Here is a 15,233-nt window from a genome sequence, read left to right on the forward strand (position 1 = left end):
CTGTCTCTTAAAATATTATGCAGTTCTACTTATATTCCCAACATATGTTCTTGATTGCCTATCCTTAGGGACCAGCTCTGGGAAACCCTTTTTCTTCTAGAGCAGAAGAGAATAAAAATGACCTCTTTTTCATCCAGATGCAAAGAATGTTTGCTTATGTGTGTGGGTGTGGAAGTAGAATTAAAAGTATGAGTTTAGGATTTCAAGGTCTCTGAGTTGTACTGTCATTTGAAGGAGCATGCTCACTTGTAGTAAATATTTTCTGAGTGTCCAGGTTCTTCTATGCTGGAAAATCCTTCCCTGAAAGTTCCAGAGGGAGCCTGGGAAATCACTGCACGAGGATGTGGCCACTGGTGTTATGAAGCAAAGGGTGGAAATTCAGAATCCCACTCCCTCTGTGAAACCCTGCTTCCTCTTTGATGGTCTACAGAACCTCCCTGCACTGACTGCACTGATTTCAGTGGATGAAGTAGATAAGGATGGTTTGGGTAGAGGTCATCAAAATATTTGCCTTGGACCACTTCTATTGAAACAGCTGGGGTATCTGTTATAAACCAGATTTTTGGCCTTTACTCCAGACCACATAAATCAGAATATCTATGGGTGGGACCAGGGCATCTCCATTTCAAAGAAGTTATTTTTTATATACAAATATCTGAGAAACATTGATCCTTGGGTATTCTTAATAGAGAAACATTAAGGTTTCATTTATTTTTATTATTCTACTGTATATAATCAGGCACAACTTTAATTGTACTCTTTTGCACATAGCAATGTGTAAAACATTTTAGTTTTCCAAGATGTTTTAACCATGTTCATTCTTTCATGGCTGCTTCTGAGTTTGGTTATGCTTTTCCAGTTTTTTAGAGCAATTGCTGAGCTATATACAGCAGAAGAATAATAAAAAAATTGCTCTTTCTGGGCCGAGTGCAGTGGCTCATGCCTATAATCCCAGCACTTTAGGAGGCCAAGGTGGGTGGATCACAATGTCAAGAGATCGAGACCATCCTGGCCAACATAGTGAAACCCTGTCTCTACTAAAAATACAAAAATTAGCTGGGCATGGTGGCGCGCGCCTGTAGTCCCAGCTACTCGGGAGGCTGAGGCAGAATTGCCTGAACCCAGGAGGCGGAGGTTGCGGTGAGCCGAGATCCCGCCATTGCACTCCAGCCTGGGTAACAACAGTGAAACTCCGTCTCAAAAAAAAAATTGCTCTTTCTGCTGTCAACCACCTTGGCTTCCATCAGGAGACTCTTGTAGGCTCCAAAGTAATGTGATATTTCTCCTATTCTCTTGCCAGAGAATTAACTTAGAATTGATATGGCTGTACTTTCCACTTGGGGTAACTTCTTGTTATCATACAGGATTGTGTCAAGTTACTGTAATTCTTGGTAAGATGCAGTACTGGATTAATTTGGGATTTGGAAAGTGTGGCATAATTAAAATGGTGACAGATTCTTTGAGAGGTGGGGTCTATGCACCTCCCCTTGAAACTGAGCTTTGATAAATAAGCATGGTACCAGTTATGCTGTACCAGTTTCTTGGCCAAGACAGTTTCTATTTACTTTTTTATGGAACATGCTCTTTAGGAGCCAGCATGGATAGGCTTCCTGCCAAGATACCAGGAATGAGTGAAACGATCATGGATCTTCCAGATCAGCTCACTCTCTGCTTAAAATCATGAAAGAACCTCAGCCTCATGAAGCAGATGAACCAAGCCCTATCTGAATTCCTGACTTGTAAATTGTCAGGATAATAATAAAAAGAGGTATTGTTTTAAGACTTTAAGCTATGGAGAAGTTCGTTATGCAGGAGTAAAGTAGAGGAAATGGGATAAGTGTATTTATTTGCATATTAGCTTACTCTCATCTCTACATTGGGTTTTGTTTTTACCTCTGAAAAGAAAGTAAAAAACCAGCAGCAATATGAGTAACAGTTACCCAATGAAATAAAGTTATAACATTTTCACTGGAAGAACATAAATTGTGTACAACCCAAGTAAAACACATGCTTTATCTAATGAGCTCAGAGCAGTTTAAGAAATGTTTTTGATTTATAAAGCAACATATTTCCTAGTATGTAAGAGGGAAATGAATATAAATTGAATTGAATATATAATAGAGGAAACAGACACTAAAATATTATTAAATGAATTGCTTCAATTCTTAGCAAAGTGGTTTAGTAACATGTTCATGCACAGAACTAAATTCTGTGTTGACCACTGGCCTTTAAATATCTTTGATTGTGATTCATAGAAGTAAATACATTTTACCTGGACCTGGTACACATATACATCTATCTCCTCATGACTTACCTTTCACGCCTTACCTTTATTACATGTAATGTACTCTAAGATTTTCTATTATCTTATTTTAAAAGACACTGGCCAAAGGTACTAAATTTCATGACCCAGTAATGGCTTATAATCTACAATATGAAAACCACTGTTCTAGACACCAAGATTCATGCGGCAGGGACTCTGTCTTACTCATTACTGTGTACACAGTGCTTAGAAATTTTGGGTGTGTAGTAGGTACTCAAGAATTTAATGAATACATTTCTTGATATTAAATATTTCCAATTTATGAAAATGCGAAGGATTTTAATTGAAAGTCAGGAAATCCAGGGTCAACTCTTGACTCTTGAATCACTGTATATCCTTGAGGAGTAACTCCAATTCTCAGTTTTCTTACCTATAAAACAGAACTTGTAATATCTGGTACTCATGAGGACAAAATGAATTCATGAATATACAACTACTTTGAATAAAAGATGTAAAAATGCAAATAACAGGTGAATGTATTTGTTACTTATGCCCTTTAAAATGCCAGAAGATGTTATATAAAATCTTCACTTTGTTACATGATACCACTTCACTGATTTTGATTAATTAGGGAAAGATTGCTGAAACGATGAAAGTCTGAATTTAGACTTTTTAAAAAAAGTTTATTTAAAATTTTATCAAGTAACAAAACATTCCAAAAATGTTCAAACACCTGTCTTGACGTACTAATTGGGTTACTATCAGATTAGCATATTGAGTAATAGTTTAACAGGTCTGCTGTGGTTGCGGTACATTGTTTTTATGTAAATGGATATTTCTGAATTTATAACAAGAGACTTGGTTGGAGAAAGTGCCCTTGTTATCCCTTCTAGAATTTATTAAATTCCAGCATCTGTATTAGAAAATTCTGCCATTTCTAAATTACTGAGGTCAGGACATACGCGATTTTGAATAATGTCTGCAGAAGACTTATGGACCCTGCTAAATTGTTCCAATAACAACCAAAAGTTCTGAGCTAGCAGTAGGACAATTTTGCTGGGATAACCTTCTTTTTATTCTCCCTGAAAACTCTGCCAAGGACCTAGCATTATGAGAACTTTCCCAGCTTGCTCTCTGGGAGAGGCTGCATGACACAGTGGTTAAGTGCACTGGCTTTGAAATCACTGGAACTGACTCTAAATTCTGGTTCTGCCATTTTTAAAGTGTGTGACCCTGGGTGAGTTTCTTTACCTTAAAAGGTTGGAGCATTGATTAAGACAGCACACACATGCACACATGTGTGTAAAGTATTTAGCACCATTCCCAGCATATGAAAAACACTCAACAAATGAAAGTTCCTGTTACCTGTTGTTATTTGTATTTGTTATTGACAATTCTCTCTGGTCTCGATTAGGTAGCTGTTAAGATTAGTCTGCTAAAGAGAGCTTTGTTTGCTCAAGGAATAAATATACTTCTCTGTGATCCAAGGAAAACAATCTCACAGGCTTTGCCATGCCCTGAAGCTCAAATTTTGTGACAACTTGGATTTCAGCTGGAACAACAGGAACGTGAGCCTATCCCTGAACACGCGCTCTCAGTCTGTCAGTCTTCCCTCTGTTTCCTGTGGAAGGGCTGCCCTGTTAAATTCTGTACTTTGGTGGAGAAATTGGGGCACTAATGTGATTGCTCACCCTGTGATGCTGAGCTATTTTGAAGTATCCTTTGTAATCAACTCAAGGCAAAATTGTGAAGCAGTCATTTGTCTCTATCACTTTCTGTCCTTCCTCTCCCTCTTGTGGCTCCAGTTCTTTTCTTCCTCCTCATCCCATGTCAGTGAATTGCTTCTACTTCATGCCGCAAGTTAGCTGCAAATGGCTTAAAAGGTTGTCCCCTTCAGGTACATTTGTGCTTTAGAGAACTCTAAAGAATGAAATCAGTGATTCCCTAAGGATAGTGTTTCAGACATTTGCAGGCCAGTAGCAGAGAGAATTTGGGACTCGGAACTATCCTAGTATCCTTCAGTTCACACTGCCTTCTCAGCTGCGAAAACATTGTGTCATTGAAGTAGGAGGAAGCTCTATTCCAGAATTTTCCAAGGTGTGTTCCACAGGATGTTAGTTTTACTGTGATAAAATACTTGTAAAAGTATTTTAAGTTTGTTAATTCTCAACAAAGTTAAACATGCTTTCTTGCTGTAGAAACATGTATAACACATGCATGTTAAAGGAAATGCTGTTAACTTTCAAGGAGGTATTATGAACTTAGCATTTTTCATTGTTTTTTATTATCTTCCCCTTTTAATTTTTCATGAAGCCCCTTTGGCATCTGTGTGACATGGAATATACTTTATAAAGCACTAATCTAGTCCAGTCCCCTAGTTTAATTAGTAAAATGAGGCAGAAAGCAATAGAGTGACTTGTTCAAAGTTATCTATTAAATTGATTACAGAACAGGACTAGAGACCAGGTTATCTAACTCCACAACATGGTCAAACTCCTAATTGCAGCTATGGATTTAATGTCTTTCTTCCCTGCTAGACTGTATGTACTGCCCAAACAGAAACTTTGACTTGTTTGCTCCTTACTGTATCCCCAGCACCTAGCACAGTACCTGATGCATGGTGTTTAAATCCAAACTTAGAAAGATCAACTTGAGCTTGTTCATGGGGACATGCATGTGTTGCCTATTCTTGGCAGACTGATCCTGACTACAATGCTAAGTGTGAAGGAGTTAGTGCTGAGTTCCATACTTACACTGAGAATATGTGGTCCCAGTTCCACTGACACTGAACCTGTTGAGGTGCAGTCTGTGTGTGACAACGTTCTTCTGGGGTTGGAACAGGACGATGTGAACCTTGGGTGCAAACAAACAGCCCAAGACCACAAAGCCACTCAGGCTGACAGAGATGCACATGGTTGTTGTCTGCACCTACAAGAGAAGGTTGGCTAGTAAGTGTCTGGCTGTACATTCCGTCAAATGGCCAACTAAAGAGAGTGCTGAAACAAGATCAAAATGAAAATCCAAAATAATCGATAGCTTTGTTCTTATTATAGCCAAATACAGTATTTTTTTGGATCTTCTATGTTTGGGGTAGTCTTGGAAATATTGCTTAGGATTTATAAGCAAACACCATTTGTGTGGGGCACTTCTGAATGCTTGCCAAGACTTCGCATGGATTTTCTTGTTTGTTTTCTTTATATTTTTATAAAGATATTTCTGCAAAACCACAGAAGTTGGAATCTTAAATAGTAAAACATATTCAATCATGAAGTGGCCAGATTGCTGATGATTTCAGTCTATGAACTTGACTTGTTTAAGGTTCACTATATTATAAAAAATTTGGTTTTTTTTTTTTTTTTTTTTTTACATTTTTCTATCTCTCTTGCTTGCTGGAAGCTCTGCCTGTCACTACTGGTTTCCCTGTTCTTCATTGGGGAACTTGATTGGCTTTCTTCTGTGGTACCTTTGCTTTTGCTTATCTTATTGGCATCTCTCTGGAATTTTGAGGCATCAGGTACTCACTGTTCAATCTTCATGTTCTCTAGTCTTCCATGCACCCATTCTTTGCAGATAATTTTGACTTCTCCCTCTTTGTTTCCCCACAAAGTTCTCCAGAACCAGGGTTCATCATGTCTTCTCATTCTCATCCTAGAGTAGCTTTTGATTATTTTTCCTTTTTCCCTTAGGCACATGCTGTTACAAAATAGCATAATTTCAAATGCCCTAAATGACTCTGGGCATCTATAAAACATTTCTGTAAAGTGTCTGACCTTCCTGTCTAATCAAGGAGAGCTGAAGACTGAACACATAACTGGAAAAGCCACATAATTTTAGAAGGCTTCCTTTCGTTTTTGATTTTTGTAAAAATTTTAGGCTACTCTGTGGCATAATTCTTTAGACCTTTGTTTACTTTAAATGCTGAAAGCATAATCCATACTCATCATTTTAAGGTTCTTGTCTCCCTTAACTAGTCCAGTGCTGTCCAACTTGGGACCCCCAATTGCAGGCTCCTTTCTTGTTAACTTCTTAGAAAACAGGCTGCTATCTGATTCTATGATGCAAAAGCCTTCATAAATCTCAGGTAATTTGTTTTCTACATATATGGGAAATATGATGTTAAAATTGTCCTTTTTCTGTCTCAGTTCCTGACTCTGACTCTGAAGCCAGTGTGAAGGATATCAGAGATCATGGGAGGGAGAGAGAAATCCAAATGCGTGAAATTTCCAGGGAACCTTTTCTGAAAGCATTTCTATAACTCTTGAATCTACTCATACAATTTAAGACATTACAAGAATTGGTGAGGAGAGGCATTTAGAAGGAGGGGATCTTGGGAAAAGGTGTACTGTGATTTTTATCTCCTCAGTGAAAGCTTAGCAAGGAGTGCTTCAATGTGTCCACTTACAAAAAGTCAGGTGTTTCTGCAGGAAGAGAATGCCCTGGATAGGGGCCTGATTTCTGCCTTGGAAATCTAGAAGGTGGGAAAAGGCTAGTTGCTCTAGTGACATTGCACAAAACTTGCTACTGTCTTGAGGTAGTCCTTTGTTCTGAGAATTTATTAAAGAAAAGGTTATATGAATGGTATGGATGGACAAGATGGGCCACACAAGAGCCATCATGCATGGTCTTGGGCCTATGTAGAGTTGCCTGGAGACCTTCACAGAAAGAGGCTGGGGGTGGGATAGCGGGATGCCTTGGGAATGAGCATGGAGCCACCAGAGACAAATCATAATAGAGAACTGCCAGCCAACTCGCTCAAGGCCCTGCAGGGAAAAAAGGCCACAGGGTAACTCTTGAAGATCACATGAAAAATGAAAACAACCTCTAGTCATCCTCCAGGCATCTGAAGGACGTACCTTTAACCATATGTGGACTTAGAGATCCTAAAGTCATCTAGCCAAGGTCATGAATGTTTTTTCTCATTGTGCTATTCAGAGCACCAGAATGGAGCCTCACATGTGGTGAACATTTGGTATTTGAGTATGTCCATAGGAATTTCCATCCTAGGGTGGCGGATGATTACCCTTACTAAATACTGAAAAGATAATGGAAGGAGCACTAAAGTTGCAGTAAAACCATAGTTTGTGCACCACGTTTATTCAGTATACCTGCCATAAATTTGAAACACCTTTTATTTATTGTAAATCTCAAATATCAATCTCACAGTTTCAGCTATCCAGTTCCTTCAGTAAGTCACACTATTAAAAATCTGTAATTCTGTGTTGACTGTATACTACCAGTTCATGATGTTGTTTTCATCTTTGTTGAACTTGCAGCAATGCTTGACACAATAAATCACTTCCTTCCTTTTGGCTTCCTGGATACATCTTTCCCTCAGTGGTTCTTTGTCTTTGTTATCTATTCTACCTTAACTTTAGGTGCTGGAGTTCCTCAGAGCTCAGGTTTGGACTCTCTTCACCATCCCATTGAGTTTCATGGCTTAAATATTGATGGTGTCCAAATACTTATTACTGGCTTTGACCTATTTACTTTGAGCTTCTAGAGTTAAATATCCAACTGCCACCATGACATATTCTTTTGGGAATGAAATAGGCATAGCATAATAATGTAAGCAAAATTTGGTCCCTTTCCCCAAGTATCCCTGTTTGAGTAAGTCACACCAAATGCCACCCAGTATGAAAGCCAGAGACCATCCTTGATTTTACTATTGCCCTCACATCCACACATCCAGTCCAATAGCAAATTCTATTGGAAAATTATTCTGCATGAACCTTCCATGTTATTTTGTGAGCAAGGCTCTGACTGCCTTTGTTCCAGAATGTCTTTTCAATGATTTTGTGTAGCAAAGAGCTTTAGAAGATAGAGACAGTGCCTACCTCTAGAACAAAGGGTAGCATACTATTCATTATAAAAGATTCAGGTTCCCTAGTCTCAGAGTTCCTCTCCTGTGATGTAACCCACTGACAGTACAGGGGTCACCTGGACTACTTTGTGTAGCCCTGTGAGAAGTGGCACTCAGGAAACCTGTGCAAACGCTGACACTGTGGCTACTGCTATTGCTGTGAGTCATAAAGTCCTTTAGGTTAGCATTAGTAAAACTGTGGTAGGCTAACTTGTTACCTTGTAAGTATAGTAAAATCGCACAGTCTTTGACAGTTTTGGCAATGAGGATGGAATGCCAACAGACACATGGCTTTTTCAGAAAGTGTGACAGCCTCAATGGCTGATAAACAGGATTTGAGGGAAGGTGGTGGGAATCAGTAGCAAACATGTTGACTAAATTGTATTGTTAACCAGGAATAAATAGTGTTCTACTTTATTGCCTGCTAAGGAGGAGGATTTGGGGATGTGGTCGAAGGTTGAGTAACAGGAAGTAGGTTCGAACATAGCTGCTAGACTGATGCTCTGGCTGTTGTTAACTCTTCTCTGGAGGGTAGAGTGGTGTGAATTTCCTCCCCAGCTGGATTCAGGTCCACCCGATTCTAATAACTAGTACTAACATTTGTCCTGGGTAGGCAGAAAATTCCACTCTCTTTTACATAAAAATTGCAGAGACATGTACCTACACTGAGCATAGTGAGAGACTTTGCAGAGAAGGTAGAAGCCAGATGAATCATTCAAACTTTCACTGGTTTTCTTGCGAGGCTGAGGCATCAGGGCACATACGCTTGTTAAAGAAGAACGGCAACAGCTGTGCCATTGAAGGATTCATCTGGCTGTAGTCCCTTATTCCAAACTTAGATCCTTTCCAAGATGACAGTCAAAGGATTCAGAGTTTTGTTTTTTGTTGTTGTTGTTGTTGGTTGGTTCTGCTTTTTGTTTTTCAGTGGAACTTAGCTCTCTGAGAAACTATAGGTGAGGCACTGACTTGTATTTGGGCGCTTACTCACCTGGATTGGTTTGCAATGCTGACAAAGAATGCGAAAGGGATTCAAAAACATTTAGACAAATTCCTGCCGTCAGTGACAGTCCTTATGTTAAAACAAGGCAAGACCCTAAGAGAGATTATCATGATGAGAGAGCAAATGCCCTGTTAATTTCGTGTCAAAAAGAAGCAAGTCACACTTGCTGTGTGAGTCAAGGCCAAATTAATTAAGTGCACAAGCCACAGGTTCCAGCCAAAAAGCTGTAGGCTCTGGCTTCTTAGTCAATGGGTCACCAATGTTGAAGCACATGGTGACAGTAATGATGCTCTTATTTCATAATTTAGTCTGTCGAGTGCACAAAAATATTGGACCTTCAATATGGTTGAGCCATAGGTAGCTGCTGAGTGCTTAAACTGAAAATAAACATGTTTTCTCTATTGGCAAGGAGTCGCTCTCTCACTGTGCTGCCCTACTCCCCCCGCATCCTAATTTCAGCTGTTTTAAGGAAAATATTACTATGGCTAGATTAAAATTTCCCCATCCTGAAGGGTGGGTGAAGTTCATACACACCAGACTAAGTATGCAGAGGAACTCAATGTTTTATGCCTTGTTGCTGATAGACATATAAATTACCATCCTACCTATCAGGGGAAAGGCAGAGGTGGTGCTAGTGTGAAGCAAGTAAGGCACTAGCCTGAGATACAGATTTAAGGAGGCATCCAAAATGCATTAATCAAGACAATAATGCAATATTTTTAAAAAATCAAAAATAATGCTACGCCCATGATGAACACAATGTCAACACTGAAAATAAGGATAGTATCAATAACAGCAGTGTGTTTTGGTATATTTGATCCTAAGCAAAAAGAAAACAAGTAATATTGATCTTTTTTTTTTCTTCTTTTTTTTGAGACAGAGTTTCACTCTTGTTACTCAGGCTGGAGTGCAATGGCACGATCTCGGCTCACTGCTACCTCTGCCTCCTGGGTTCAGGCAATTCTCCTGCCTCAGCCTCCCGAGTAGCTGGGATTACAGGCACGCGTCACCATGCCCAGCTAATTTTTTGTATTTTTAGTAGAGACGGGGTTTCACCATGTTGACCAGGATGGTCTCGATCTCTTGACCTCGTGATCCACCCGCCTTGGCCTCCCAAAGTGCTGGGATTACAGGCTTGAGCCACCACGCCCGGCCAAGTAATACTGATCTTTTGAGTACTGCTTATGCAGGTGTCCTAGCCTACTCTGCATTGCCTTATAGAAATCAGGACTTAGCTGGGCATGGTGTCTCACATCAGTAATTTCAGCACTTTAGGAGGCCAAGGTGGGCAGATCACCTGAGGTCAGGAGTTTGAGACCAGCCCGGCCAAAATGGTGAAGCCCCGTCTCTATTAAAAATACAAAAATTAGCCTGGCATGGTGGCGGGTGCCTATAATTCCAGCCACTTTGGAGGGTGAGGCAGGAGAATCGCTTGTACCTGGGAGGCAGAGGTTACAGTGAGCCGACATCATGCCATTGCCCTCTAGCCTGGGTGACAAGAGGGAAACTCTATCTAAAAAAGAAAGACAAGAAATAAGAACTCAAGGAACCTATACAAGTGCTGATACTCTGGCAACTGCTATGGCCATGAGTAGTAAAATTACTTGTTTCTGAATCAAAAGTCTTGTGTCTTCTGGCATGAGCATCCTGAAACTGTGGCAGGCTAACCTGGTAGATTGCAAGCAGGGTAAAAACCTTTCACAGTCATTGACAGGTTCTACCTCTACTTCTAACAATCTCCGTTGTTAATATCCTACTGTAGGATGATTCTGACCCCAGTACCCACCTCAACTTCCTAACCAGTCTCCCCATTTATGCCTTTGCCTTTTTGTCATGTAGTAATAGAGTCTTTATAGCAGCTTGTTTTTCCCCCCCATAAAATTTGAGATCATAAACTCCCCTGCTTTAAAATCTTTCAGTGATTTTCCTTCCCACATAGAATAAAATCTAAACTCTTTGCTATGGCTTATAAATTCCTACATGATTTAACTTTCCTGCCTATTTCTCACATCAAACCACTCTTCCATTTAGTCATTAAACTGTAGTCATATGGTTTTCTTTTCTAAGATACTTTTGTTTAAGAGTGTTTGAACTTGCTGTTTCTTCTGCATAGCACATAGAATTCCAATGTCTGGCTCCTTCCCTTCTGTGAAATATTTTCTTCAGTGGAATGAAGTAGGTACTAGCAAAGTAAGGATGACAAACTTTTTTTTAAAGAATTTGAGATATAATATATATTTTTGAATTTTCAAAATAGTGAACATGGGAGAATAGGAATTTCTTTGTATGTATTTTAACCTTGTCAAAATTCTAGAGTCAATTCTCAAGTATCTGCCTACTGTAGGTAAATCGTTTCATCTACTCCAACCCCCAAAAGAACCTAGAGTCTTGATGCTCCAAGTATCGCCCTTAGTCTAGTAGCATCTCTGTTTCCTGGGAGCTTGCTGATATCTAGATTCTTGGTCCCCATCCTTTCTTACTGAATCAGAATCTTTAGTTCAACAAGATCCTCTGGTGATTTGCACATTAAAATTTGAGATAAACTGCAGTAACCTGCTTTTCAAGGCATTTAAAAAATTCCATTACAGCATTCACTACTGAATGAGTCTGCATTTTCATTCATTCATTATTTACCCTCCATCTCCATCTTCCACTCATTTCCCACTGGGCTGTAAGTTACAAAAGAGAAGATAAGTCCTCAAATATTTTTTGGAAGACATGAACAAAACACTCAGTAATTACTATAAATGAATTCCTTGATGGATAACTTTCCACTCAAACATGGCCCCATTTTTATTTACACAATTTAAGCTATGTATGGGATGCCAATGACTCAGTGTTTGATTCTTAAATCACCTGAGAAGGGTTAGTTGTCATATAGCAGGAGATGACTTGGATAATTTCTTAAAGATCCTTTGAAGTTTTTATTCTTACTGAATTTCTTGTTTGCTCTGTATTGAATTCCTATAATAGCTTCAATTAGTCCTCCTTGATCTAGACTCTACTCTTTCAAATCCAACCTTCAGATTAAGGATATGTCTGTGGTACACTATGAAGGGCATGGATTTGAATCAGAAAAACTACTATTTCTTAACTGTGTCACCTGGGAAGTTAATTATCCTGTTTGCTCCTCTGTCTGATGGATAATAAAATTTGCTTCCAAATTTCATCAATAAAAGGATAAGGTAAAGTGAGCTCATGTATTTAAAGCATCTAGCAGAGCAAGTTGATCAGGAAGCTTTCTTTCCTTCTTCCCTTTCACGTCACATTTTTGCCCAAGCAAATAATCGAAACAAAACAAACTCAAGACCTCAAAGCCCTTAAACATCTAAATGAACCACCCCACCTCCCTCACCTGACCCATTTTCCACCTAGGTAAGACTGATAACGGCTTCCTTCTGGTTGTTTCATTCCTGTCTTGTCTGCGGAATATTTCTTTTATTCTCTAGCTACCTTAGTTGCATTTGCCCACCAAGGTTACTGGGTAAAATTTCCATCTTCAAGAAGTAATCCTGGAAAGATCACGTTCTTACTCATAACTCTTCCATAACTCTTATGCAGCCCACAGATATTTAGAGTTTATTTCTTCAATTAATTATAAACTATTCTGTGTTTATAATTCTTGAATTCTTTCTTGTTTAATATCTTTCTTCCAGCTGAGATATAAACTTTGTGAAGACTGGAATCATGCTTTATGTTTATTTATAACTCACAATGGGTGGCGAAGTACTGAGTTGTAAACCTTGTTGACTGTTTGATGCTCAAAATTTTTTCAGCTGCTCTAAAATTATTGCTGCTGATTCTGTCTGAACCACATGATTTTCCTCTGGGAAATTTTAAATCTCAGTCTTGTTCTGGAATTTCTAGAGCAAGGGTCTCAAGTTCAAATGCTTATAGGGTCTATGAAAGTTCATAAGTGAGAGGGGCCAGGTGTGAGAATTCAGAGATCAGTGGGAGACAGGGGCAACAGAAGCAAGAGTGCTGCCTTCGGGGTGAGCACCACTCAGACCTAGCTAATTGCTGAATGTAGGAATTTGGGCTCACATTTTTACTTTGTTAAGAGAAATAAGGAATCTGGATATTTATGTCAAGTTTCTCAAATTTCTAACTTTGACAAATATTTCAAAACAGTACAGGCCCAACTAGACATATTGGTGTGACAAGAAGAACATGTGATTCATTAGGGCAGTGGGTTTCAATCCTGGCTGCAAATCAGAGTTACCTAGTAAGCTTTGAAAAATCCTTATGTCCAAGCCACAGGCCAGGCCAATTAAATGAGAATCTCTGGGGCTGTGTCCTAGGTATCAATAATTTTTTTAATGCTACCCAGTTGATTCAATATGCAGCTAAATTTGAAAACCACTACCTTGGAGGCTTCAGTCTACCTTTCTCATTTCTTTTGTAAACTTAGGATTGGCATTATTTATGAGGCCTCAGATGATCTTAGTGTCACTGGATACCTTAATTATCAAGGACCTTAAAATCTCTGTTCCGCAACCTCTATGTCATTGGCCTAATGACATCTATGTGGTGAAAGCTCTGGTGTCTTCAGCTAACTCCATTCAATCAGTTGTTGCACTCTATTGCTATCATGTAAAGAAAAAAGTCATATTTTTTCTGTGTCTTAGAAGTAAATGCTAATTCACTGAATGAAATTAAATGTTTATAATGTTATTTATATTAATTCTCAATAGTATTTTCTGCTGTCATCTTTTAAAACCAGCTCTTTTGAGAATGAATAGTTTCAAATCATATGTCCAGCACAAAATAATTAGCATTGTAACTATTTTTGCAGTCTCAATACTAAAAATCATGTCTGCTAAAAGTGGCTTCCTAAAAGCTTAAAAACAAATATCTGAGGATCTATGGGACTAGACATATCCATAAAGACAAAAGAGAGAGATGGGGCATTACAATACATTAACTATAGTTCTCCATATTAATCTTCAAATTCTAACATTCCAGCTCCCCTGTGGTTCATATACTCTGCTGTTTGACTTTGCCAATTCAGCTCTCATGTTTCCTCTTCTTAAAGATTTTCCAAAATTTTTGTAGGTAGTCTTGCCCCATGACATTGAACTTACGTTCTTCATCTTTATTGTTCTTCTCTTATGTAGCCCATAGATTTCAGTCACATGGTTAGGAATAAAGTGACTAGACACAATATTCTGCACCAGCATCTTGATCCCATGCTTTAAAGGATTTGTCTGTCTTTTTTTAACGAAGCATTTATCTATTTTAATTGACAAATAACAATTGTGTACATTTATATATAACCTAATGTTTTAAAATATGTATATATTGTGGAATGGCTAAATAGAGCTAATTAACATTTGCATTACCTCATGTACTTACCATTTTTTTTATGGTAAGAGCTCTTAAAATCTACTCTCAGTGATTTTCAAGAATATAATGTAGTCACCATGTTATACAACAGACCTCTTGAATTATTCTTCCTATCTAACTGAAATTTTGTATCCACCCTGTCTTCTTTTTGGGCTGCAATTTTCTAGATTTTGGCAATGTAGGAATTGCTGGTAAACAGTAGATCTAAGGATTTTTACAGCCTATGAAGGCATTTCATTCGGTTTGTGAAATCACTGCATAGCAAGGAAACCATTGTGCTTCTGGAAAACTTTATGACAATTTAAGAAATATAGAGAATAATAAACGAATGCTTGAAGACAGAAGCATTCCTATACTCATTGTAAGATACTCAAATCAGAATTATAAATGGAAACACAACTGATGTAGCATTTTAACAATTTGAACAATTATGATGGAATGATGAAGTTTCTTTCAAAAAAGATGTTATAATTATGAGAGATCCCAGAAATTTAAACTGTATATTACTAAGACTCAATTTGTATTAGTTAGGGTACCTGGATATGTGCAGTAAAAATTTTAACTAGTTAAAGAAAATATATGTGTATATATAACAAAGGCTATAGAAAAGACATAGCAAATTAACATTGTATTTTAATTTGTTTTAGAGAAGTAATGAAGCAGGAGTGAAATTTTCTATATTTAGACTTCTCCTAGCTTAATGTTCCAAGGGTATTTTAATTTACAGATTGATTTATAATAGCCAAGTCTTCCTATATCTAATT

The 15,233-nt window shown here is 38.3% G+C and overlaps 2 protein-coding genes across 10 annotated transcripts in view; one reads left to right on the forward strand and one right to left on the reverse strand.

Moving 5' to 3' along the window:
- ELAPOR2 (endosome-lysosome associated apoptosis and autophagy regulator family member 2) overlaps window positions 1–15,233 on the forward strand; it is a 265,883-nt gene that overhangs the window by 217,280 nt on the left and 33,370 nt on the right. The gene's annotated exons all lie outside the window — the stretch shown is intronic.
- Window positions 1–15,233, reverse strand: part of GRM3 (glutamate metabotropic receptor 3) — a 226,045-nt gene that overhangs the window by 10,544 nt on the left and 200,268 nt on the right. For 3 of the 4 annotated variants that reach the window (XM_035253956.3, XM_035253957.3, XM_054237346.2), the window contains one exon: window positions 5,017–5,191. In XM_035253956.3, coding sequence (XP_035109847.1) covers window positions 5,017–5,191 — 175 coding nt within the window. Of the gene's footprint in view, window positions 1–1,988; window positions 2,694–5,016; window positions 5,192–15,233 lie in introns of those variants that run through there. The other variant, XM_035253955.3, reaches the window with a different exon arrangement.

This window comes from Callithrix jacchus, chromosome 11, assembly GCF_049354715.1.
Source record: "Callithrix jacchus isolate 240 chromosome 11, calJac240_pri, whole genome shotgun sequence".
NCBI classification, from domain to species: Eukaryota; Metazoa; Chordata; class Mammalia; order Primates; family Cebidae; genus Callithrix; species Callithrix jacchus.